The following is a 24280-nucleotide window of genomic DNA, read 5'->3' on the forward strand; positions in this document are numbered from 1 at the left end:
TTTTTTTACAAGCATAGCAAAGTATTAGACATCTTGGTCCTTAAAGCTCAGTATCTTCAGATTGACCCTCAATACTTCATTCCATGTCCCTCTTTCTCAAGTTCTATCAACTTTGGCAATTCTTTATGCAAACTCTCCTCATTCCTAAGCATCACATGGCCAAACCAGCACAGCCAGGCACCCTACACCTCGTTGTTCTTATGCTTCACTTTTTTCTCAATGAACTAACTTCATTCTTCACAACTCCTCAGAATTTAGCAATCTGTTTTAGTTGTACACTGACATTGCACATCCACCAAAGCATACCAACTTCATTTCTCTTTAATCTTTGCAAGTTCACTGTATCTAGAGCCCATATCTTACAATCATGTAACATTGCAGTTCATTCAAAAACATTGTATAGTGTCTCTTTCAAACGTATCTCTCTATACCTTTGCTTGCTAACTGAGGTAAAAGCTCTCTGAATTTTTTCCATCCTATTCTTATTCTTGCAATTATACTTTCAGAATGACCTCCTCCACTGTTAATTAAGTTGATTACATAACAGAAATTATCAGCACCCTTTAGAGAGTCTCCAAGGCATTTGAGAAAATCAGTTTCCCATGTATCTGTGAATTTTATGGCTCCTGTGTGTCTTCCACACACAAATACTACCTTTTCTGTTAACCTTACTGTGGTTCGACTGCATCTCTTATGTTCCTATAGCTTGCACTGGATACACTGAATGGAATTCTTATTTACACCTTTCCTACATATCAAATAGGGCTATTTACCTAAAGTGTGTAGGGTCCTGTCTGTTTTCTTGCTTACTAGGACCTTAGCCTTTGCTAAGTTAATTTTAAGGCCCTTCAGTTTCAAATTTTGCTTCCTGGAATTTCTTTCCTAGTTTTGTTACAGATTCTGCTTTGAGAGTAAGATCATCAGCATATAGTAGTTCTCAGGGGCATCCAGTTTTGAATTCCTCTGTTATGGCCTGGAGAATCTTGGTGAATACCTACCTATGTAATAATTATACCACTGTACCCATGATTAACTCTTACCCTACCAACAGCACCCCTGTACATGGCCTGTATCACTTTCACAAGTCATTCATCTATCCCAAGCTTCTTCAGAGACCACCATATCACAAAGTGGGGTACCCTCTTGAAGGCTTTCCCTAGATCAACAAATGCGTACAGGTTTGTACTTAGCTGAATACTTCACTTGTAGTTGCCTAGCTATGTAAACCACATCTGTGGTGATTCTCCTCAATACAAAGCCAAAATGTATTTCATCTAACTTAATTCTGTTCCTAATTAATTGGGTTATAACTGTCTCCATCACCACAATCACTCGATCCAGCAATTCGATGCCTCTGTAATTACTTTTATCTGAGGTATCACCTTTATCCTTGTAGCAGCTGACTATTTTAGTAACAGAACTCGGAATGTGGCAAAACAAGCCCTTCTCTCCTGATTGGAGGCAGCCGTATATCGCAGCCATTGTGATGTGATTTGAGGGTGTCTTTTGTCTGTCTGCACATTTGCCACACACAAAGACTATATTCACCGTTAACTTTCCTGTGATACCACTACACTTCTTGTGTGTCCATAGCTTGCACTGGGTACAACCTATGGAGTTTCTAACAATACCTTTCTTACATATGAAACAGGGCCATCTCCCAGAAGGGACTTCTGATTTGCCCGTTTTCTTGCTTATAATAAGCAGGAAAACTTTGGTCTTTGCTAAATGAACTCTAAGGTCCTTAGATTCCAGGCCTTGCTTCCATGCCTGAAATTTCTTCACTAGGTCAGGTAGGGATTTGGCTATAAGAACAAGGTTATCAGCATAGATAAGCTCCCAGGGGCTGCCAGTCTGCCTCTGGGAACTCATCTATACTGACAAACTTGCTCTTTGTTTAACATATACATATGAGACAACATCATAGTCATTGAGCTATCTTTAAGATGTGGTCATTACTAAAATTACAGAAATATAACAGTAAACAAGGTCTCTATAAGATATGTACTTTTCTTATTCCATAATGTACTGTTTATTAAACAAGTTTTCTGTGTTGTCAAAGTTGCTGAAATAAAACAGTTAGTAAACCATTGTTATTGTTGTTGTTTAATATTAGTGTGATCAATAAGAAGTCAACATATTTATCATTTATCTCTTCAGATAGTAGTAATTTGAATTGGACCCTAAATCTAGATGGTTCACCAACAGAGTTGAAAGTTTGGGCAAAGGATAGTCGTGGTGCTACATCCTTATACTGGCCAGAGATATTTTTCTGCACGTGTAAGGGAAATGGAATCTGTAAAAAACAAAGCAAATCAGAACGGATGGTTTCTGCAAAAAATCTAAGTATGTATTTTTCTCAGTCAGTTTTCTTCTAAATTACTCTCTCTCTCTCTCTCTCTCTCTCTCTCTCTCTATATATATATATATAATATATATATATATATATATATATATATTACATTAATATAAAAGGGCTTAGTAAAATAAATTACTTTGCCACATACTGAACTCATTAGAAATAGCAGCCAAAAAAGTTTTTTAGCTATTTCTAATACTTAAAGAAAATTTCTCTCAGATAGTGCTTACTCAGAATAACCCACGAAGGTATGGGGGTAAAAAACATTAAAAAATCACAAGTGCAAAGATTATTTGAGAACGTTACGTTTCTAGATCAGCCAAATAAAATTCGACATTTCTTTCGTCAGCCCAAAATTTCTTAATTTGGATTTGGAAACACTGAAAGTAGGAACATCCCCTTTTGGCGACTTAACACCTCAGACGACCCGCTCAAACTGACAGTGCCAACAAATTCAAAATATGCAAGCGATTTACCCTCAATTGTTGAAATTATATATATATATATATATATATATATATATATATATATATATATCATCATCATCATCATCATCGTTTAACGTCCGTTCTCCATGCTAGCATGGGTTGGACGGTTCGACCGGGGATCTGATAATGATAATAATAATAATAAATAAAGATTTGCAGCCAAATGTAAACACATATTTATCCTAAATACCCACGTGTGTGTTTCAAGTAATCCCACAAAAACTGCAGTTTTCGATCAGGGAGTAAACTATAATTTCAATGATAATAAGAGGGTAAAATTAATTCATTAATCAATCAATTAATTAATTAATAATTAATAAGTTTACCAAGTATTTCGGTACGTTAAAATAACTTTTTTTTAGATAAAATTATACAAATATTCTATAATTATAAACATAATTATAATCAGGGCTGAGCTAATTGCTTCGCCATGCACCAAATTTAGAAATAGGAGTTAAATGCCTTTTCTACTACCATAAAGACTTCCCAGACAGTAACACACTTTTTTACGTAGGCAAAAAGAAAAAATAATGAATCCACACGACTCAGATTAGCTACGGATTAGCGTTTCGAGATTAAAGTAAAGTTATATTTACTTATTTCTCATCTTCAGTGCAGCATTTCGAAATATAAAGTTGAGTGTTTAGATTAAATATGTACGCGACCAAGCGCCATCACATGACCAATATTCAACCACACTCTCAAAAATATACAGCCAAACGTGAACACATATTCTTCCTCAATACCCGTGTGTGTGTTACTATGGCGCTTGGTCGCATACATATTTAATCTAAACACTCAAATTTATATTTCGAAACGCTGCACTGAAGATGAGAAATAAGTAAATATAACTTTACTTTAATCTCGAAACACGTTTGTAGCTAATCTGAGTTGTGTAGATTCGTTATTTTTTTCTTTTTGCTTATGTAAAAAAGTGTGTTACTGTCTGGGAGATCTTTATGTTAGTAAAAAAAAAAGCATTTAACTCCTATTTCTAAATTTGGTGCATGGCGAAGCAATTAGCTGACCCCTGATTATAATTATTACTCTTTTACTTGTTTCATTCATTTTTACTGTGGCCATGCTGGAGCACCGCCTTTAGTCAAGCAAATCGACCCCAGGACTTATTGTTTGTAAGCCTAGTACTTATTCTATCGGTCCTTTTGCTGAACTGCTAAGTTACAGGGATGTAAACACACCAGCATCGGTTGTCAAGCGATGCTGGGGGAACAAACACAGACACACAAACATATACACACACATACATATATATATATATATAATATATATATATATATATATATATATATATATACATACATACATATATACGACGGGTTTCTTTCAGTTTCCATCTACCAAATCCACTCACAAAGCTTTGTTCGGCCCGAGGCTATAGTAGAAGACACTTGCCCAAGGTGCCATGCAGTAGGACTGAACCTGGAACCATGTGGTTTGTAAGCAAGCTACTTACCACACAGCCACTCCTATGCCTATAGGTAAAGATCCCCTCGGTGGAATTTGAACTCAGAACGAAATACCGCTGAGCATTTCGCTCGGCATGCTAGTGTTTCTGCCAGAATATATATATATAGTAACAGAAAAGAGGAATTTTGATTATCCCCACGTGGTGAGTTGTAATGTATGTAAGAAATTAAAAATTAAAAGATATATATTCAAATAAGTAAAACATAATATCATGAATAGCGATAGCGAAACCGGTCGATATATTAAAAATTATGTTAAAACTATGTAAGTGTGCGTATTTTCCTTTTTTAATTTCTTATATATATATATTGGATGGTGCTTTTTACATGCCACCGGCACAAGGCCAGTCGGGGTACGTAAGAGAACCATCCGAACGTGGCCGTTGCCAGCGCCGCCCCGACTGGCCTTGTGCCGGTGGCATGTAAAAAGCACCATCCAATCGTGGCCATTTGCCAGCCTCATCTGGCACGTAAGAAGCACCCACTACACTCACGGAGTTGTTGGCGTTAGGAAGGGCATCCAGCCGTAGAAACATTGCCAGATCAGACTGGGTCTGGTGCAGCTTTCTGGCTTCCCAGACCCCACTTGAACTGTCCAACCCATGCTAGCATGGAAAGCGGACGCTAAACGATGATGATATATATATTTACACATATATATATGTTATATATCTATATATTAAGAAAATTGAGTTAGTCAGAATTTTGGATAATTATTTATTTGGTGTTTTCATCTAGCTTCGGAGAATCATCAGGAATGATATTTTCACAGAGAATTTATGAGTTAGTTGAAAAAGTCTGGAGCAGAATTGAAATGAGAATGTTCTGTGCTATTCTGAATCTACGTGTGTGTGTGTGTGTGTTTGGTGAATTTTTGGAGGCTTGGTTAGTGGAAGAAGAATGGGAAAAGGCAAGAAAAACAGCAATGAAAACAGAAAGAGAAAAGAAGAAAGATAGACCTTGTTATTGCTGAATCCTTACCAGAACCAGAGAAGAAATTTCAAGTGTGGAAGCAATGAATTGAATTAAAGGCCCTTAGGGTTCATTTAGCAAAGACCAAAGTCTTGATAAGTAGGAAAACAGATACATCACAGATCTCTTCAGGGAGATGGCCCTGCTCAATATGTAGAAAAGGTGTCAAGAGAAGTTCCACATGGTATACTCAGTGCATACTAGGGACACATAAAAGGTGTCATTGGAAGACTCACAGAGAAAGTAGTTTTTACATGTGGCAGATGTGCAGGTACATTAAACACCAGGAATAAACAAAATATAAGCTCCTTCAAATATAAGGTAAGGATCCTTAGAAGTAGTGGACAGTTTCTGTCACTTGGGTAACTGAGTTTGTAGTAGTAGAGGTTGATCCGAAAGCACATCTGCTAGAATAAGAATGGACTGGGCAAAGTTCAGAGAGCTTCTACCTCTATTAGTAATGAAGAGCCTCTCCCTCAGAGTAAAAGGCAGAATAGATGATGCCTGTGTACATACAGCTATTCTACATGGCAGTGAGACATGGGCTGTGACTACATAGGACATGTGAAAGCTTGAAAGAAATGAAGCCAGTCTGCTGTGCTGGCTGGGTAATGTCAGTGTACATATAAAGCAAAGTATAAGAGATTTGAGATAAAAACTGGATGTAAAGAAGCATCCGATGTAGCATCTGATGGTACGGTCATGTAATGACTGCACTGGTATGGCCATGTAATGCATAGGAATGAAGATAGTTGTATCAAGAGGTGCTGATCTCTAATTGTGGAAGGAGTAGACCCATGAAGACATGGGACAATGTAGTAAGAAAGGATCTTCAGAGGGAATAGCAGGGGACCAAGACACCTGATGGTTTGCTGTGCTTGAAAAGACATGTGAAGCTCAGTAAATCCATGGTCATCCTTGTACACAGGCACGTCCCTTGCATCCTTCTGCAGCTGAGTATTCTTAATCTTGCAGGGCTCATGGCAGATGGTGTCACATAAAATGCACCCATATCAGTGTCACATAAACACCCCTATACCAGTGCTGCATAAAAGCACTCAGCACACCCTGTGAAGTGGTTGGCATCAAGAAGGGTATCCAGCCATAGAAACCATACCAAAACAGACAATTGGAGCCAAAACCGACATAACCAGCTCTCCAGCCTTGCCAGCTCCTGTCAAACCAGCCAACCCATGCCAGCATGGAAAGCATGTCGAATGATGATGATGATGGTTTTCTGTTTTTCCATAAATGTATGATTTTGTGTTGATCTATTTTATTTTTGAGTTTTGTGTACTTATAACTATGTTTTGTTTTTTAGTACGTTTCTATGGCCTGCGTTGTACATGCTCTGAAGGTTACACTGGAGCAGACTGCAATACTATGATTGACATGTGCACCACTAAACCTTGCTATCATGGAGTCAGTTGTAATTCTTCGCTCGGAGAACAGGAGATGTGTGGATCTTGTCCAACTGGCTTGAGTGGAAATGGCCGGGTTTGCTATGGCAAGTAACTTTATTCATCTTATTTTCTGAGTCTATAATAAAGACATAAAATTTCTAATCTCTTCCAGTTCAAATATTTCCATGCATGCAAAAGCACAGTTTGAATTACGTCAACATTGTAGAACAATATTAGAAAATTGGACGGTAAACCAATATTTCCTAATACTTCTTCACAACTGGTATTAGACATTATAAGCTCTGATATCAGACTAAGGAAAAGCGATCCACCAATGGAATTTGATCCGTGTACCTACTGATTGTTACCTGACTACATATTGATTATAGAGTGCATGCCAGTCCATCTTCTCAAATTAGGTTTTGTAAATGTTGTTGTTTTTTTCTCCCTCTCTTAATTTATATCCCAGTTGCCACTTAAGTTAGTCTGCTATTTCATGGCCAGCACTTTGTTGTTGTATATAATCTTTAACCCTTTAGCATTTAATCCAGCCATATCCAGCCCCAATACTCCACCTGTTTTATATTAAAACTGTCTGGATCCAACCTCTCACACCTACCCTACATTGCCATTTTAAAAATACATGGCCACACCATTTAAATTTTGAAGTTGTAAAATAATATGTGATTAATTCAAAACAGTAGGAATAAATGAGCAATAAATTTCACAAAGAAGTCTGAATGCTAAAGAGTTAAAGCAGCAGTCCAACAAACAAGAGATGCAGAGTTTAAGACCTGCCAACAGGTCTGTTTCTATTTTCCTTGATTTGGTCATTATTATATCCAATATCTTTTATTCTAAAATCTCAGCTGCTATTTTGTAAACTGTTCATAATCATGGAGTTGGTTCTCTTAAGAAACATTAAAGCAACGTAGAGAGCTCCTTCTATTAACTGGGACTTGATCAGTTCCAACAACACGGGTTCAAGTTGATCTGGTCAACGGAACAGCATGCTTGTGAAAATAATGTGCAGATGGCTGAATACTCCACAGACACATGTGCCCTTAATGTAGTTCTCGGGGAGATTCAGCATGACACAGAAAGGGGCAGGGCTGCCCCCCCCCTTTGAATTACAAGTACAATTCATTTTTGCCAGCTGAGTGAACTGAAGCAATGTGAAATAAAGTGTCTTGCTCAAGGACACAACCTACCACTGGGAATCAACCTCCCCTCTTAATCACTAAGCTATGTGACTGACAAAACTAGTGAGGTCATAGAGATAAAATGTGAACCAGTGTAAACTGAGTCCAGCACCTCCCCCCCCCAGACAATAGTCACAGTCAGTGATTGATGTTCACAAGGGGTGGGCGTGGGAGTTGAAATGCAGAAAGAAATACATTATCTAACATAATTCAGATAAATTTTGAAAGCTCTTCCTTCCTCTACGAACTCACTGATCATCATCATCATAAATATTTCTAAAAGTCATTTTAAAACTACATGTATTGCCCTGTACATACAAATATTGCCCTTTAAGATTGACTAAAAATCTATTAGGTTGGCAACTAAGTTCCTGCCGTTTTTTTAATTAAAATTTTTTAAAAGGTTTAATAAAAAATAACAACTAATTAATTAATAATGTATTCACTCTTGTTGTTTACAACTTCTTCCCAATATTCAACAAGATTTTCAATGCCTCGTTGGTAGAAATCACCCGATTTCGACTCGAAAAATTGATCCAACCAAGCTCTCAATTTTGCATCAGTATTGAATGAAACTACGTGCATAGCATTTGAAAGAGCTCGAAAGAGGTGGAAATCTTAGTGCCAAATCAGGAGAGTACGGCGGGTGCGGCAGCACTTCCTAGTCATATTGGCAATATGAGGGCAGGCATTGTCGTGCAGCAGAAGAACTCCACGCTGACGATTTGGTCTCTTCTCTTGAATAGCCATGTTGAGTTGTTCCATCTGTTGAACATAGAATATCATGTTGACCATGTGGTTCCATTCAAGCAATTCGTAATGGATAATCCCTTCCCAGTCCCACCATACGCACAACATCGTTTTACGCAGATGAAGATCTTGTTTCATGCGCGGTGTCGCTTGTTCACCGGGGCTAAGCCATTTCTTACGCTGCTTCATATTGATGTACAGACACCATTTTTCGTCGCCAGTAACGATTCAGTAAAGAAATCGTTGCTTGTGGTCATGTGTTGAGCGGTGATGAGCAAGCAAACCAGCAGAGATTGTGGCTCATTGATTTTTGTTGTTGTCACTTAAAGCATGCAGAACCCATGCTCCATACTTCTGAACCTTTCCCATTGAGTAAAAATGCTTCTCTATAGTATTGTGGGAGCATTTCATTTTCTCTGCCAGTTCCCTTGTCGTTTGACGAGAATTTTCGTGCAAAAGTTGGTTTAATCACACTTCATCAAACTCAACTGGACAGCCAGAACGAGGTGCATCTTTGAGGTCAAAATTTCCATTTTTGAATTTAGCATACCAGTCATGAGCAGTTCTTTTAGCTATGGCACCCTCTCCATACACTGTACAAATGTTGCGAGCAGCTTTTGGAGCCTTAGAACCTTGATTAAAAGCAAAGAGAAGGAGGTGTCGAAAATATTTGTTTTTCTTAACTTGACATTCCATTTTAATGATCTGAAAATAAACAAAAATAAACTAAAATTAACTAGAAAAAAAAAATAGATTCCAAAATTATTCAAAAATAGAATTCTTGAAAAAAATAGATTCCAAAATTTAAAAAAACTGAATACAATTGAAATTTAGTATAAACAACAATACAAATGATAAAGTTAGATGTAAGTATGCTACTAAGTTGGCTTCTAGCACTGAAAACATGGATGGTAGAGAACATTCCTTGAGACTTCTTGCTCTTTTTTATTTGAACGTTAACTGAAAATTATTAGATCCACAACAGCTTAAACAAGTAACAATAAAACATTTGCCGTCTGAATTGTTAAAATTTTACTAACTTCATCTTTATGATTAATTGTTAAGGTTCTAGAAATAACTGATTTTAGAAATGTTTTTGAAATTGAAAAGACAGGAATTGAACAAATAAAATTGACTTAATATTAATCTTTTACTGTTTTTATTCTTTATTACAGATAAAGATTTCTGTTCAAAAGGAGTTTGTAGTCAGAAGTGCAAAGACAATATTGGGGATACTTATGTTTGTTCTTGTAGAAATGGTTATAAACTTGCTGCTGATAATAAAACATGTGAAGGTGAGTTTTATTTCTTTCTTTAATCGTCTTTGAGCTGAACCCTGTCATTTCCCTTATTTAATAATTCTTCAGATTAAAAATGTGGAATGTAAGATATTTCAGAAAATAAAATTTTCGAGAATATGCTTTGATGAGAGCTTCTGATAATACAATTCTTGATGAATTTTGCTTATATTTTCATTTGTCAAAATTCTCCTGTTTTCTTTATTTTGAAGTCAAACCAATATGTGTCTGCTTTTGGGTTATAACCTCTTTGCAGAGTTGCAGGGCCATATTGAGCTCCAATGTCATCTCTGGCATAATTTATATGACTGGACACCTTTCCTAATGCCAATCACTTTACAGAGTGTACCAGGTGCTTTTTTCATATCGCTGGTTACTAGTGAGGTTGCCAGGTAACTTGCAGGACAGAATAGAGATGGAAAGGGAGGGAAAAGCTCCCACAACTGTGAAGTATTTGGGAGGGGAAGGTGGAGATGAATGGCTGTCTGCCAGGCTAAAGTATGATAGAGGGTCAAGCAGAGGGGCCTTGCTATAGAGGAGATATACATGGCTGAAGGAAATAAGAGGAAGGTAGCAATGGGATGCTGAAGCAAACTCACAAGAAGGTGAGGAGGAGGAGGAGGAGGAGGAGAGTGGATGCTTTCATAAGAGTGTGATGAGGAGTAGACAGGTGGGGGTTGAAGAACAAGGGTGGAGGTGCAGATGATGAGAAATAGCATTATGTAGAGGAGTAAGGTGAGAGATGTAAGAGAGGCTGAAGAAAGAGAGTAGAACAGAAAGTTGTAGAATGTTGGGTAAGGAGAAGGAGAGGCGCATAAAGGGCTGCAGCAAGTTGGTTATGATGATAGATATGGAAGGGTTTAGAGAATGACCCCTAAGAAATGTGTGGTGTATTACTGAGCTGAAGAATATCCACCCATCACAGCAGAATTGATATCATAAAACAAGGTGTCTTGTAAAAAGTATTGGCGATGGTGCCATGTAAAAAGCATCCGGTACACTCTGTAAAGTGGTTGGCATTGGGAAGGGGGATCCAGCTGTAGAAACCCTACCAAATCAGATTATGGAATCCGGTGTGGGCCCTCGTCTTGCCAGTTCCTGTTAAGCTGTCCAACCCATGCCAACATGGAAAATGGATGCTAAATGATGATGATGATACATTCATGCATATTGTTATTTTGTTATCCATGAATATTTATGCAAACATGTGCACACACATGTATAACCATAATTTCTCCCATGCACATACAGATGATGATGATGATGATGATGCACAGCCACATGTGTACTTGCTGTCATGTTTTGAACTCTTAAGCAATTTATAACAAATACGGTACATTTGTTTAAATAATTAAAAACCTCCCGTCACATGGCATGCACAAGTTTTATGTGAACTTGTCCCTTTTCTTTCTATATATTGCAATTAAAATAAATGGGGCACACAATTGATTCCATTGCTACAGGATTGCCGTTGATTACCCTTCATGGTGTCTTTAACAGAAATTTAGGGTTATAATAGAAACCACTTGGACTTATAAGATAGATTGATCAACTGGTAGTTAGACAGATAGATAGGTGATATTATATATTACTATCACTAAAGGCTGTTCAATTCTGATGGAAAATTAGTGGTAGAAGAGGATCTGGGCGAGACTGAAGGAAACATGAAGCGATGATAAGGTCACATTATTATCAGCAAGACACACACACACACACACAGAGGCTGTAAGCAAAATAAAGTTGCTTAGCTTAATTACTAGGATAGGTTGGATGGATCTACTGTGGAGACTATTATCAATTGTCTCAGTCCCTTTTATAAGGTCCATCATCTTAAGATCTGAGTCTTCATTACTTTATAACATATTTATCTCACTCACTCATCTCTCTTGCCAGTTCATATTTTCAAAGACAGGCCCTTCTCTTAGATTTCTTCTACTTTTCCTCACAAAACCAATGCTTTATTCTTATTGCATTTTCTCAAAAGTAATCAAAGCTCAATAACTGGAAGTCTCGGCTACGTTTGCTTCATTTTTACACAACTCGAATAATTTGTAAGAATTTTTTTCTGATAATTTAGTTATCTGGTGTTTGAGTTGTTCTATCTTCATGAAAATCGGGATCCAACTCAGCACTGACTTCTTGAACTATTTCAATACATCAATACCTGTTTCATTGACATTTCTTAGGTTTATTTTCAAATTGTCTTTTCCCTGTAAATTCTAATTTTTTTTCTACTCTCTGGCCAATTTTGGTACCATGAAAGTAGTCAGAGCCAGGAAGAATAGTTTATGAACCAAACTGAGATGGACATTTTTGAAAATTTTTATTTATTCATATTGGTTCCATTCTTATGGTTTAGCACCCACTTTGTCCTTATATTTCGATACAAGTTCCTGTAGATTTAGTTATTCTTCAGATATTCTATAGAAGTCTTTTGATTCAAGGAACAGGCTTGAACCATACAGTCAAATTCCTTCTTGGAATCTAAATAGTATGTTCTGCATTTTTGCCATTCAAAGGACAATTTTACTAATTATTATATATTGGATTGGTAAGAATATATTTTTTGAATGACTTTTGTCAGTGTTGTGATTTTTTTTCCTTTTGACATTTGATACCCATTAGTTTTAGCTTACTTTAGAAGCAAATTGCATGTAAATTTGTTTACAGCTGTTAGTTCAGTGTCAGTTTTAACATGGAGTGCAAAAGCAAACATTTTTGCCACATTTTACATTTTTATTTCCATGAAGGCAAGAAAGCTGCTGAGGCTCAGAAAGAGATATGTGAAGTTTGTGGTGTTGATTGCTCAACAGAACGCACATGTTAGAAATAGTTTTAAAAATTCCTTTCTGGAGATTTTTCTCTGAAAGATGACCAACGTTCTGGTTGACCTACTGAAGTTGATGATGACTGGATCAAAACCATAATTGAATCTGATTGTCATATAATTGTGCAAGAGAATGCAAAGATAATTAAACTGAAAATCATTTAAAATGTCTTGGACTCATTAAGAAGCTTGACATTTGGGTTCCACATGAATTGAAAGAGATTCACTTAACAACAAATCAATATTTGCAATATGCATCTCAAATGCAACGAAAGATGCGACAGCTTTATGTTTGTTGTGTAAATCATTTTCATCATTTTTTTTTTATATTATTGTCAGATTTTTCTGTCCAGTAATAGAAATGAAAAAAAGTTGTTCTGATTAGGACCTGAAAATGTATGCCTTCTATAGTGGAAAGTAATGGAAAGGACTTTTTACTAACAAACTAAAATGAAAAACAGGCTTTCATCCTTTCAGAATTGATTAAAAAATTACCAATTTGAACAACACTGGGGTGGTGGTGGTGGTGGGGTCAATGTAATTGTCTGACCTCCTCCCCTGAACTTGCTGACCTTGTGCCAAAATTTGAAATCAGAGTTGATTGTTCCTCCAAATTTGTTATAAAAAGTTTAGTGGTTGGAGTGACTTGGATAAAAATAACCCATTGATAGTTGAGCTGAGAGAATTTCGATTTCAGTAAAACCTGTTTCATTACTAACATGCAAGGAGAAATGACAGAAATGAGAAGAAATACAGGTTGAGAGAAGAACTCCCCAAAGAAGATATGAATTATTCATATGGACTGTCCTAGTGGTGGTGGTGGTGGTGGTGATGAAGGGAGGAGAGGGGGACCAATGGCAATGACTGAAAACACACCAGCAGAAAATGAGAAATTACTAATAAGTGTTGTTAGAAATGAGAATTGAGAAAATGGTTCTATTCCTGATTGATTGGGAGAGGTATTCTTTTATTTATTTCAGTCATTTGGCTACGGCCATGCTGGAGCACCACCTTTAGTCAAACAAATCAACTCTAGGACTTATTCTTTGTAAGCCTAGTGCTTATTCTATCAGTCTCTTTTGCCGAACTATTAAATTACAGCAGGTCGAGAAATTAATTTTTTGTAACTATGAGGGGCGTTCAATAAGTAATTCCCCTGACCCACTTCCCATAGCAGTAGAGCAACGAAACTTTGCACAGTTATTAGTCTTTTTCTACATAGGAACCACCCAGAGTTACGCATTTCTCCCATCGTTTGATGCGGCTCTGGAGACCGTTTTTGTAGAAGAACCCAGCTTGGTCCTCCAACCTCAACGTGACTTCAGAAATCAAGGCTGCATCATCTGGGAAACGCTTTCCTTTCGAAAACAACTTCATGATTGGGAAGAGGTGAAAATCAGAGGGTGCAAGGTCAGGAAAGTAGGGGGGATGGGGAGGAGTTCATAGCCATACACCTGTGCTTCTGATCTGGTGACAAGCGAGTTGTGGACCAGAGCGTTGTCTTGCAGGAGGAGGATGCCTTTGCTGATCTTGCCCCGCCTCTTGATTTTGATAACTTCTCTTAATTTCCTCAAAAGTGAAGCATAATAGGCTCCTGCAATTGTGGTACCCTTTGCCAGGAAATCTGTCATCACTACTCCGTCCTGGTCCCAGAAGACTGTGAGCATGACCTTGCCAGCGGAGGGCTGCACCCTTGCCTTCTTTGGAGAGGGTGAGTCACGGTGCTTCCACTGCATTGACTGGGCTTTGGTCTCTGGATCATCGTGATGGACCCAGGTTTCATCCTGTGTAATCAGTCTTTTGAAAAATTTTGACTCATCTTCTTGGCACATCTCCAAATTCACCCTCGAGCACTCGACGCGTTCTTGCTTCTGGAAAGGCGTGAGCAACCTGGGAATCCATCTGGCAGACACCTTTTGCATATGCAAATGGTCATGAATGATAGTTTCCACAGACCCGGTACTAATCTTGACCTCATGGGCTATTTGGCGAATAATTATGCGTCGATCTTCCAAAATGGCAGCCTCAACTTGACGGACAGATACCTCATCAATGGCAGAAGTTCTGACCATGTTTGAATTCACGATGCCAGCATTTTACAAGGTCATATGATGGGGCATCATCACCATAAGTTACTTTCATTTCATCAAAAGTCTCCCGTGGTGTGCGTCCTTTCAAATACAAAAACCGGATCACTGCTCGACACTCAACAGGCTCCATTTCACACTTGACTCGGTTCAAACACCTGTAAATCAGAAACCACAGTTAATTCAGAGCTGTAATTTGCCACTTACTCTATAGAGATATAAATGATTGCACATGCAAAATTTCAGCTAGATCAAACAATTGCAAGTGGGTCAGAGGCATTACTTATTGAACGTCCCTCGTAAACACTTTCAGATTTCGGACACTGGTAGAATGTGTCATATAAAACATCTTTTACTCTTAGCTTTGTTGAGAAAAGTTTGTATTTTCAAAGTTATTTCATTTTCAAGTAGTCATATTTCGGTAAATTCAACCAATCAATGACGTGTATTCAGCTGAATAAAATTACTGCCGTTGATTGTCAACAACAACTTCCGGTGGTGTATATTTCGTTTGTCACTGTTAGTTATGGCATGTTTCATCTCAGTTATGTTTGTATGGATAAACGAGTTTATCTGAAGCACGTTTACTTCATGGCACCACCATAATCGTTCGTGCATTTCTACTGCTTTTAGGTTTTTTTTCCTGTTTTTCAGCTATTATTTTTGGAAAGACTCCCCCCTCCCCCTCCAATTTCTTAATTTTTCACTTTTTTCCGTAACTCTAACCCTAAAATCCCAACTGTAACTCTAAAACCTTAACCTTAACTCTAAAACCCTAACCCTAACTCTAAAGTCCTAACCCTAAAACCCTCACCCTAAAACCCTAACCCTAACCCTAAAACCCCAACTGTAACTCTAAAACCTTAACCTTAAGGTTAAGGGGAGGCAACTATGCCTCCCCTGGTCTCGATGGAGTTACATACCTGCTTCTCAAACGTGGCAGGCACTTCCTTTTACACCAGCTTTCTATTTTCTTCCAGTACTGTCTCAACAATGGTGCTACTCCGGAGCAGTGGAAAACTGCCAGTGTCATTCCTCTGTTCAAAAAGGGCGACCGCACATCACCTGTCAACTATCGCCCAGTCAGTCTCACTAGCTGTATTGCAAAACTGATGGAATCGTGTGTCAGAGAAACACTCTGGAACTTCTGGAGCTCTCACAGTCTCATCCGACCCTCACAATATGGATTTGTCCCTAACTCCAGCTGCAGTGACCAGCTTGTCGAGTTCCTTGAGGACATTACTCAGATCACTGACAGTGGCTCATGGGTGGATGTTGTCTACCTTGACTTTGCTAAGGCTTTCAACTCTGTGCCACACAAAAGGCTTATGGTGAAACTCTCTGCAATGGGTGTGGGGGATGACCTTTTTAACTGGTTGAAATCCTTCATCCTCAGCCGAAAGGAGGTAGTCACAGTTCTAGGACAGCACTCTACACCATATGAGATGTCATCGGGTGTACCACAGGGATCTGTCCTTGGTCCCCTCCTGTTTGTGGCATACATTAATGACATAGATGCCAATTTAAAGAATGCCACAGTATTGAAATATGCAGACAACATCAAGCTGTACTTTGAAATCAAGAGGACTGATCCTGATGTCTACAACTCTTTCCTGCAATCAGACCTAGACACAATGCAGCAATGGATCACAGACTGGCAACTGAAACTGGCTGTGGACAAGTGTACCACCATGCATTTTGGGAGAAAAAACCCTGCGTCCACATACTCCCTTCACAACACTGATATCAAGAAATCCTCTTGCGAGCGTGACCTAGGCATCACTGTCAGCAGTGATTTGCGTTGGACAAAGCATATCTCTAAAATTGTCAAGAAGGCCGAGGGTGTCTTGGCATCACTCAGCAAGACTTTTGTTAGCCGCTCTCCAGCCATCTATTTAAAACTGTATACAGCTATGGTACGACCACACTTGGAATTCGCATCATCAGTTTGGAATCCCTATCTTGCTCAGAACATTGACCTCCTGGAATCTGTCCAGAGACGTGCAACCAAACGCATACCCTCCATCAGACACCTACCATATTCTGAGCGCCTTGTTTCCCTGGGCATGGATTCACTGAAGCTCCGGCGTCTGGCGACGGACTTGGTAAACACCCACAAGGTTATCAACCACCTCACCAACAACAACACTGAACACCTTTTTGATCTCCATGTGTCTAACACACGTGGACATGCCTACAAAGTCAGAAAACAGCACAGCTCCCATGACTTTCGGAAACATTTTTTCACGCTCAGGGTTGCTGAAGCGTGGAATAAACTGCCTGCATCAGTTGTTGACTGCCATGACACTGCATCCTTTAAGGCCCTCATGCTTCCCGAAATCCGTCGAAACTACACCTGATTATATATACACTTTAGATGAGTTGTAGTGCACCTGAGCACTGTACACAATTATTATTATTATTATTATTATTATTATTATTATTATTATTATTATTAACTCTAAAACCCTAACCCTAACTCTAAAACCCTAACCCTAACCCCCTAGCCCTAAAACCCTAACCCTAACACCCTAACCTTAACTCTAAAACCCTAACCCTAAAACCTTAAAGCTAAAACCAGTACAAATGCACAAATAATATCATAACTAACAGTGACAAACGAAATATACACCACCGGAAGTTGTTGTTGACAATCAACGGCAGTAATTTTATTCAGCTGAATACACGTCATTGATTGGTTGAAATTACCGAAATATGACTACTTGAAAATGAAATAACTTTGAAAATACAAACTTTTCTCAACAAAGCTAAGAGTAAAAGATGTTCTACATGACACATTCTACCAGTGTCCGAAGTCTGAAAGCGTTTAGTTACAAAAAATTAATTTCTCAATCTGCTGTTCAAAGGGAAAAGATCCTATAAACACACCAACATTGGTTGCCAAGTGATAGTGGGGGGGCAAACACAGACACACAAATATATATATATATATATATATATATTATATATATATATATACATACATACATACATACATACATACATACATACGAGAACAAGATGTACGTTACACCGCAATGATATATGTATAAAAATTATATATAAAAATACATGTGTGTGTGTGTGTGTTTTTGTTGTTTGTGTGTGTCTTTTTGTTGTGTGTGTGTGTGTGTGTTTTTTTGTTGTGTATGTGTGCGTGTGTTGTGTATCTCTTAAATCAATGAATTTCGTCGCCCAATAAAAATATTAACGATATCAAAGTTCAAAAAATATCGTTAATATTTTTATTCCGTTTTTTGTGTCGTCTCTTGTGTGTTTTGCGTTCTTGTCCCATTTTGTATTTTTATATATAATTTTTATATATATATATATATATATATATATATATATATATATATATATATATATATATATATATATATATATATATGTGTATGTATGTATGTATTTGTATGACCAGTTTCTTTCAGTTTCTGTCTACCAAATCCAGTCACAAGGCTTTGGTCAGCCCAAGGTACCATGCAGTGGGACTGAACCCAGGACCATGTGGTTGATAAGCAATCCACTTACCCCACAGCCACTCCTGTGAAATTTAAAGACAAGTGAACAATTTAAGGAAAGAAGCAGTCCAGGAAACATGTCTACTAACACAGAAAATTGCATTGTGGGTAAATGAAACAACATCAAGACGATAGTGTTGAGAAGGGTTCAAATTGATAGAATTCCTTTTTTTTAAAAAAACCAATTAAACTCTTGCTAACCAGGTATCTGTTGGTGCCCTATGAGCTACAGAGAGAAATTTCAGTAATATATAAATTTAGCCAAATCTTAGTTCTCAAGTTCTAGTCTCCTTCCCCTACAAAAACAGTTCCTAAAGTCGGTGGCACCACTCCCCCAGGGTGGATGGGAGTGGAAGGATCTGGTGGAACGGGGGCATGACATTGAAGAAAAATGGGGCAATAATGGAGTGGACAAAAAGGGTGCTATTACTTTTCTCAGGGTTAGAGAATAATGGAATAATTACTGCTAAGCATTGTGTAGAATATATTGTATAAAGGATTGTGGGTAAGGCCAAAACAATGCAAAGTAAATGCAAGGTAAATCACAAGAAAGCAAATATGTGAATTAATATAGACTTACCTTGTATTCAATATTTCAGGTTTATGACCCCATCCTCAAGAAATTGATGAATGTTGCCAATGTGCATGTGTGGAATGGACATGTGCAGAAGGGTGTTGCTATAGCAACCAGCTAGCTTCCTGTAACTCTCTTCTGTTGTTGATCTTGGGTTTCTTTTGATGTATGAGGATAGCCTCAGAGATTCTAAGGTTGCCCCTGTTCTACTGTGTTACCTTGATGTGCTCTGTGAATTCCCATGTGTGTGTGTGTGTGTGTGTGTGTGTGTGTTAAGGATGTAATTCTTCTTGCTTTACTGCCATACCAGACATTGTTAGCAGTATTCCCTTGGGATCTCCTATGCCTACTACTGAACACTTTTCACACCAATGCCATACGCAGGGGTGAGTGTATATATGTGTTTATTCTTTTACTCCTTTATGTGTTTCAGTCATTTGACTGCGCCCATGCTGGGGCACCGCCATAAAGGATTTTAGTAGAAGAAGAATTCTACCCCAGGACTTATTCTTTGTAAGCCTAGTACTTATTCTATTGGTCTCTTTTGCTGAACCGCTGAGTTACAGGGACATAAACACACCAACATTGGTTGTGAAGCAATGGTGGGGGGACAAACACAGACACAAAGACACACACATACACACAACAGGCTTCTGTCAGTTTCCATCTACTAAATCCACTCACAAGGCTTTGGTCAGACTGAGGCTATAGTAGAAGACACTTACCCTTGGTGCCATGCAGTGGAACTGAACTCGGGACTCTATGGTTGGGAAGCAAGCTTCTTACCACACAGCCACACCTGTATATGTATATTAGCATCATCATCATCATCATAATCATCGTTTAACGTCCGTTTTCCGTGCTAGCATGGGTTGGACGGTTTGACTGGGGTCTGGAAAGCCAGGAGGCTGCACCAGGCTCCAGTCTGATCTGGCAGAGTTTCTACAGCTGGATGCCCTTCCTAACGCCAACCACTCTGTAAGTGTAGTGGGTGCCACCGGCACTGAGGAGAATGAAGAATTTGGACAATTGAGCAATTATTATGAATTAATAATAAACATAAAGTTTAAATGTTCAAATTCTTCATTCTTCTTCTTATCAATTTTGTACTTTACACTCTAAGTAGCCAGGAAAAACCTGTAACATCAGATGGAGTTAAAGGAAATTTACCATAAAGTGCAGCACCATCTGAAGGAACTAGCCTTGGCATTTTACATAGAGAAATTTGGTATTTGTCTGGATATTATATCCCTCCTCTTACTAAGATATATATATATATAATTATACACAAAAGTCTGTATGTACATATATATATATATATATATATATATACATGTATATGTGTGTGTCAGTCATACCTTGCTACAATGTTTTGTGTTATGCATCTTGGAATGCTCTGCTTGCTAGAAATGGTAGCCAGATCTCCTTCACATCTTGTAATTTTAGAAAACACAATGACACATTGGAAATTGTAATCCTAGATACTCGGTGCTTGAAAGGACAGGTTGGTCATGGCTAGAATTCATTTGATTCTAGTTTTGTTTGATCAAGGCTAACCTGGCAGTTGGAAGATTATTTAATAGTATTGAGTCATCCAATAGATAATGAAGTTTTTTATGTTACTTTTATTTTTCAAAATTAAGATAAACAAAGTTCTATTTTAATCTAAAATATACTCTCCTTCATTTTCTACAATGCTCTTCCGCCTGTCTGGTAGACTTGCAAGGCCCCTCTTCCAAAATTCACTTGTCTGTAATGAAAAGTACTCCTCCAGTACTGTTCTGGACTCGTCTACAGAATTCATATTTTTTCCGTCCAAATGATTTTGAAGACTGCAGAATAAATGAGAATCAGATGGGGCAATGCCTGATGAATATGGTGGGTGGGAGTTCATCTCCCATTCAAACTGCTCCAGCCTTTGGAATGTCATCCTCATTGTATGTGGCCGAGCATTATCCTGATGGAAGAAAACCTTTCGTCTTGAAACCAAAGATGGTAATTTTCCTTCTAGTGTTGACTTGAATGACTGGTTAAAAGACCAAATCCAAGCTTCTCTGCTAGTTCTTCAACAGTTACGATGGGGTTTTGCTCCACCAGGGTTTGCAAGACATCCTCATCGAGCTCTACAGTTCTTCTAGAATGAGCTTTTTCTAGGCTGTAGTTTCTGACTTGGAATTTCTGAAACCACTTTTGACACTGGCTTACGCTTATTGTCCAACCCCCAAAGACTGCATTAATATTCCTCACACTTTCTGTTGCGCTGTTGTTTTTCTAGAACTCATAAAACAAAATATGCCAAATATGTTCTTTTGTCACTTCCATTACAGCTTCGAAAAAATAACTGTTAAAATCGAACACCACTCTTCAAAACTTGGACTAAGAATAAGGACACGGTAAAATTACTACCTGCCTTTATAGCAAGTTGATGCAGGTAGTTTATCTTGTCCCCCTTCAACTTTTAGGTAATGCAATTGAAAAACCTCATTGTTTATGGGATGACCCAATACATGTACAATTGTTTGAGAAGCTAAATTTATATCATAATACTTATTTTGTTACTACATATGCATTTTTTTCCCCTTTTCTCATAGATATTGATGAATGTGCTATGCCATCTAAATGTTCTGGTTTTGGTGAATATTGTTTCAATGTTCCTGGAAGTTTTCAGTGTAAATGTAAGACAGGATATGTCTCAAATAATGGTACTTGTGAAATTCGTAAGTATTTTGACTTTGCATATTCTATTTACTTTACATATGTGTGACTGTGTATGCATGTAGGGCATTGAATATTTATGTTTGTACACCTGTATGTTGTGGAGGCGCAATGGCCCAGTGGTTAGGACAGCGGGCTCACGGTCATAGGATCACAGTTTCAATTCCCAAACCAGGCATTATGAGTGTTTATTGAGCAAAACCATCTAAAGCTCCACGAAGCTCTGGCAGAAGGTGGCAATGGCAAACCCTGCTGTACTCTTTCACCACAACTTCCCCTCACCCTTTCTTCCTGTTTCTGTTGTACCTGTATTTCAAAGGGTCAGCCTTATCACACTCTGTGTCACGCTGAATCTCCCTAAGAACTACGTTAAGGGTACACATGTCTGTGGAGTGCTCAGCCACTTGCACATTAATTTCACGAGCAGGCTGTTCCATTGATCGGATCAACTGGAACCCTCGTCATCATAACTGAAGGAGTGGCACAATATACCTGTATGTGTATTCATAGGTTTCTATAAGCTAGGATTTATGCATGCTGTGCTTTGTGCATCCAATTTATGACAGATTAAGTCAATTGCTACATGAACTTTGAGTATCAATAGCAGAGGCCATCTTGTTGCAAGCATTCAATCCAGATCTCTGATTTGAAGATAATTTCTCCCCCAGGGGTCATAGGAACTTCCCTTCTCTCCCTCATTCATCATCATCATCCTTTAACGTTTGCTTTTCATGCTAGCATGGGTTAGACGATTTGACTGAGGACTGGTGAACCAGATGGCTGCGCCAGGCTCCAATCTGATCTGGCAGAGTTTCTACAGCTGGATGCCCTTCCTATCTGAACGTGATAATGCCAGGACCGTCTGACTGGCTCCTGTGCTGGTGGCACGTAAAAAGCACCCACTACACTCTTGGAGTGGTTGGCATTAGGAAGGGCATCCAGGTGTAGAAACCTTTCCATATCAGATTGGAGCTTGGTGCAGCCTCCTGGCTTGCCAGTCCTCAGTCAAACCGTCCAACCATGCCAGCATCTAAAACAGATGTTAAGCAATTATGATGATGATGAAGACAATGATACTTAATTTGATAAAATTAAATATAACGATATATATTTAATTAAATATAGTTTGAGTATTCTTTGGATTTTATACTCTTCTACCAATGTTGGTACATTTTGTAAGTATCTGGTCAGGTTTATATTTTCTGTATTACAGTTGCCAACAAAAACAAATTTTCTGGATCCATGTCAATTAATCTGCGAGATATAACGCAAATCCAAATGGCAAAAAAACTGGCTGACAAATCCAGTGCAGAATATAAAACTACTAGTGAAGAAATGAAAAAATCAGTAAGTACACCCTTCTTGTCTTCAATTTGAATTTGCTAGAAATGCTTCCCATATTTGGCTGAAACACACCTGTAATTGAAAAGTAGAATAAACCTAGCTGATTGCATTTGATGAATATGTATTTGTTAATACATTCCTCCATTTAGTGGGGTTTTTTCCTTATGATGTTGTACTTAGCCTAATACAAATGAAGAAATTCCATTTTCTTGATCAAACCAAAGATTTTGTGATCCCTTAGTCTCTATTGATCTTTCCTTGGTCATCAACTCAGTTTACAAAAGAGTTTCTACAAGATTGTAGCTGCAAGTTGCTAGAAAAAACAACAAAATTACCTCAAATCACACCCTACCGTCTTGTGAGAGATTGTGTGATCCTTTATCTACTTTGCCTGAAGTTGATGTTTGATCTTTTACCAATGTAATGCTTCTCTCAACGAACTATCGTTTCTGTGTCTATAGAATATGAAAATGAAATTTTTGCCTACAGTGCTGAGGTGCACCACAACTTTAAAAAAAAATAAAAAGGGGCATCAGGTGAACTGTCCATGAATTTCAGGAGGCATGGAAGTTTTGAAAGATGCAGTGTCTTGAGAGCAGGTAGTTTATTCCATGCTTCAGCAATTCTGAGCATGAAAAGATGTTTACAAAAGTCATGGGTGCTGTGCTGTTTTTTTTTTTATTTTATAAGCATGTCCACGAGTGTTTGATATATGGAATTCAAAAAGGGGCCCAAAGTTGTTGCTGGAAGATGATGGATAATCTTGTGGGTGCCAACCAAGTCAGTCACCAGACATCCGAGATTCAGTGTACCCATTCCCAGGAAGCGAGTATTTGTTTTGTTGCACGTTTCTGAACAGTTTCCAGGAGATTTATATGCTGAGCAAGATGGAGGTTCCAGACAGGTAATGCAAACTCTAAGTGTGGACATACCATAGTCAAATACGGCTTTAAATTGATAGTTGGAGAGACAAAGGTCTTACTGAGTGATGCTAGGACACCCTCAGCCTTCTTGACAATCTCAGAGATGTGGTTTGTCCAGGGAAGATCGCTGTTTACAATTATATCCAGATCTCGTTCACTAACAGTCTTCTTGAGATTGGTGTTGCTGAGGGAGTATGTAAAAGCTGGGTTTTTCCTCTCAAAATGCTTGGTGACGCACTTGTCCACAGCTAGCTTGAGTTGCCAGTCAGATACACTGCTGCATTGTGTCCAGATCTGATTGCAGGGAAAGTTTATAGTGTATAAGAGCTG

The 24280-nt window shown here is 38.2% G+C and overlaps 1 protein-coding gene across 1 annotated transcript in view; it reads left to right on the plus strand.

The window, feature by feature from the left end:
• Positions 1-24280, plus strand: part of LOC115213503 (mucin-like protein) — a 144616-nt gene that overhangs the window by 69375 nt on the left and 50961 nt on the right. Inside the window, exons 16-20 of the mRNA XM_036503530.1 lie at positions 2161-2346; positions 6628-6813; positions 9837-9956; positions 21560-21685; positions 22897-23030. Coding sequence (XP_036359423.1) covers positions 2161-2346; positions 6628-6813; positions 9837-9956; positions 21560-21685; positions 22897-23030 — 752 coding nt within the window. The remainder of the gene's footprint in view (positions 1-2160; positions 2347-6627; positions 6814-9836; positions 9957-21559; positions 21686-22896; positions 23031-24280) is intronic.

This window comes from Octopus sinensis, linkage group LG6 (genome assembly GCF_006345805.1).
Source record: "Octopus sinensis linkage group LG6, ASM634580v1, whole genome shotgun sequence".
In the NCBI taxonomy this organism is placed as follows: domain Eukaryota; kingdom Metazoa; phylum Mollusca; class Cephalopoda; order Octopoda; family Octopodidae; genus Octopus; species Octopus sinensis.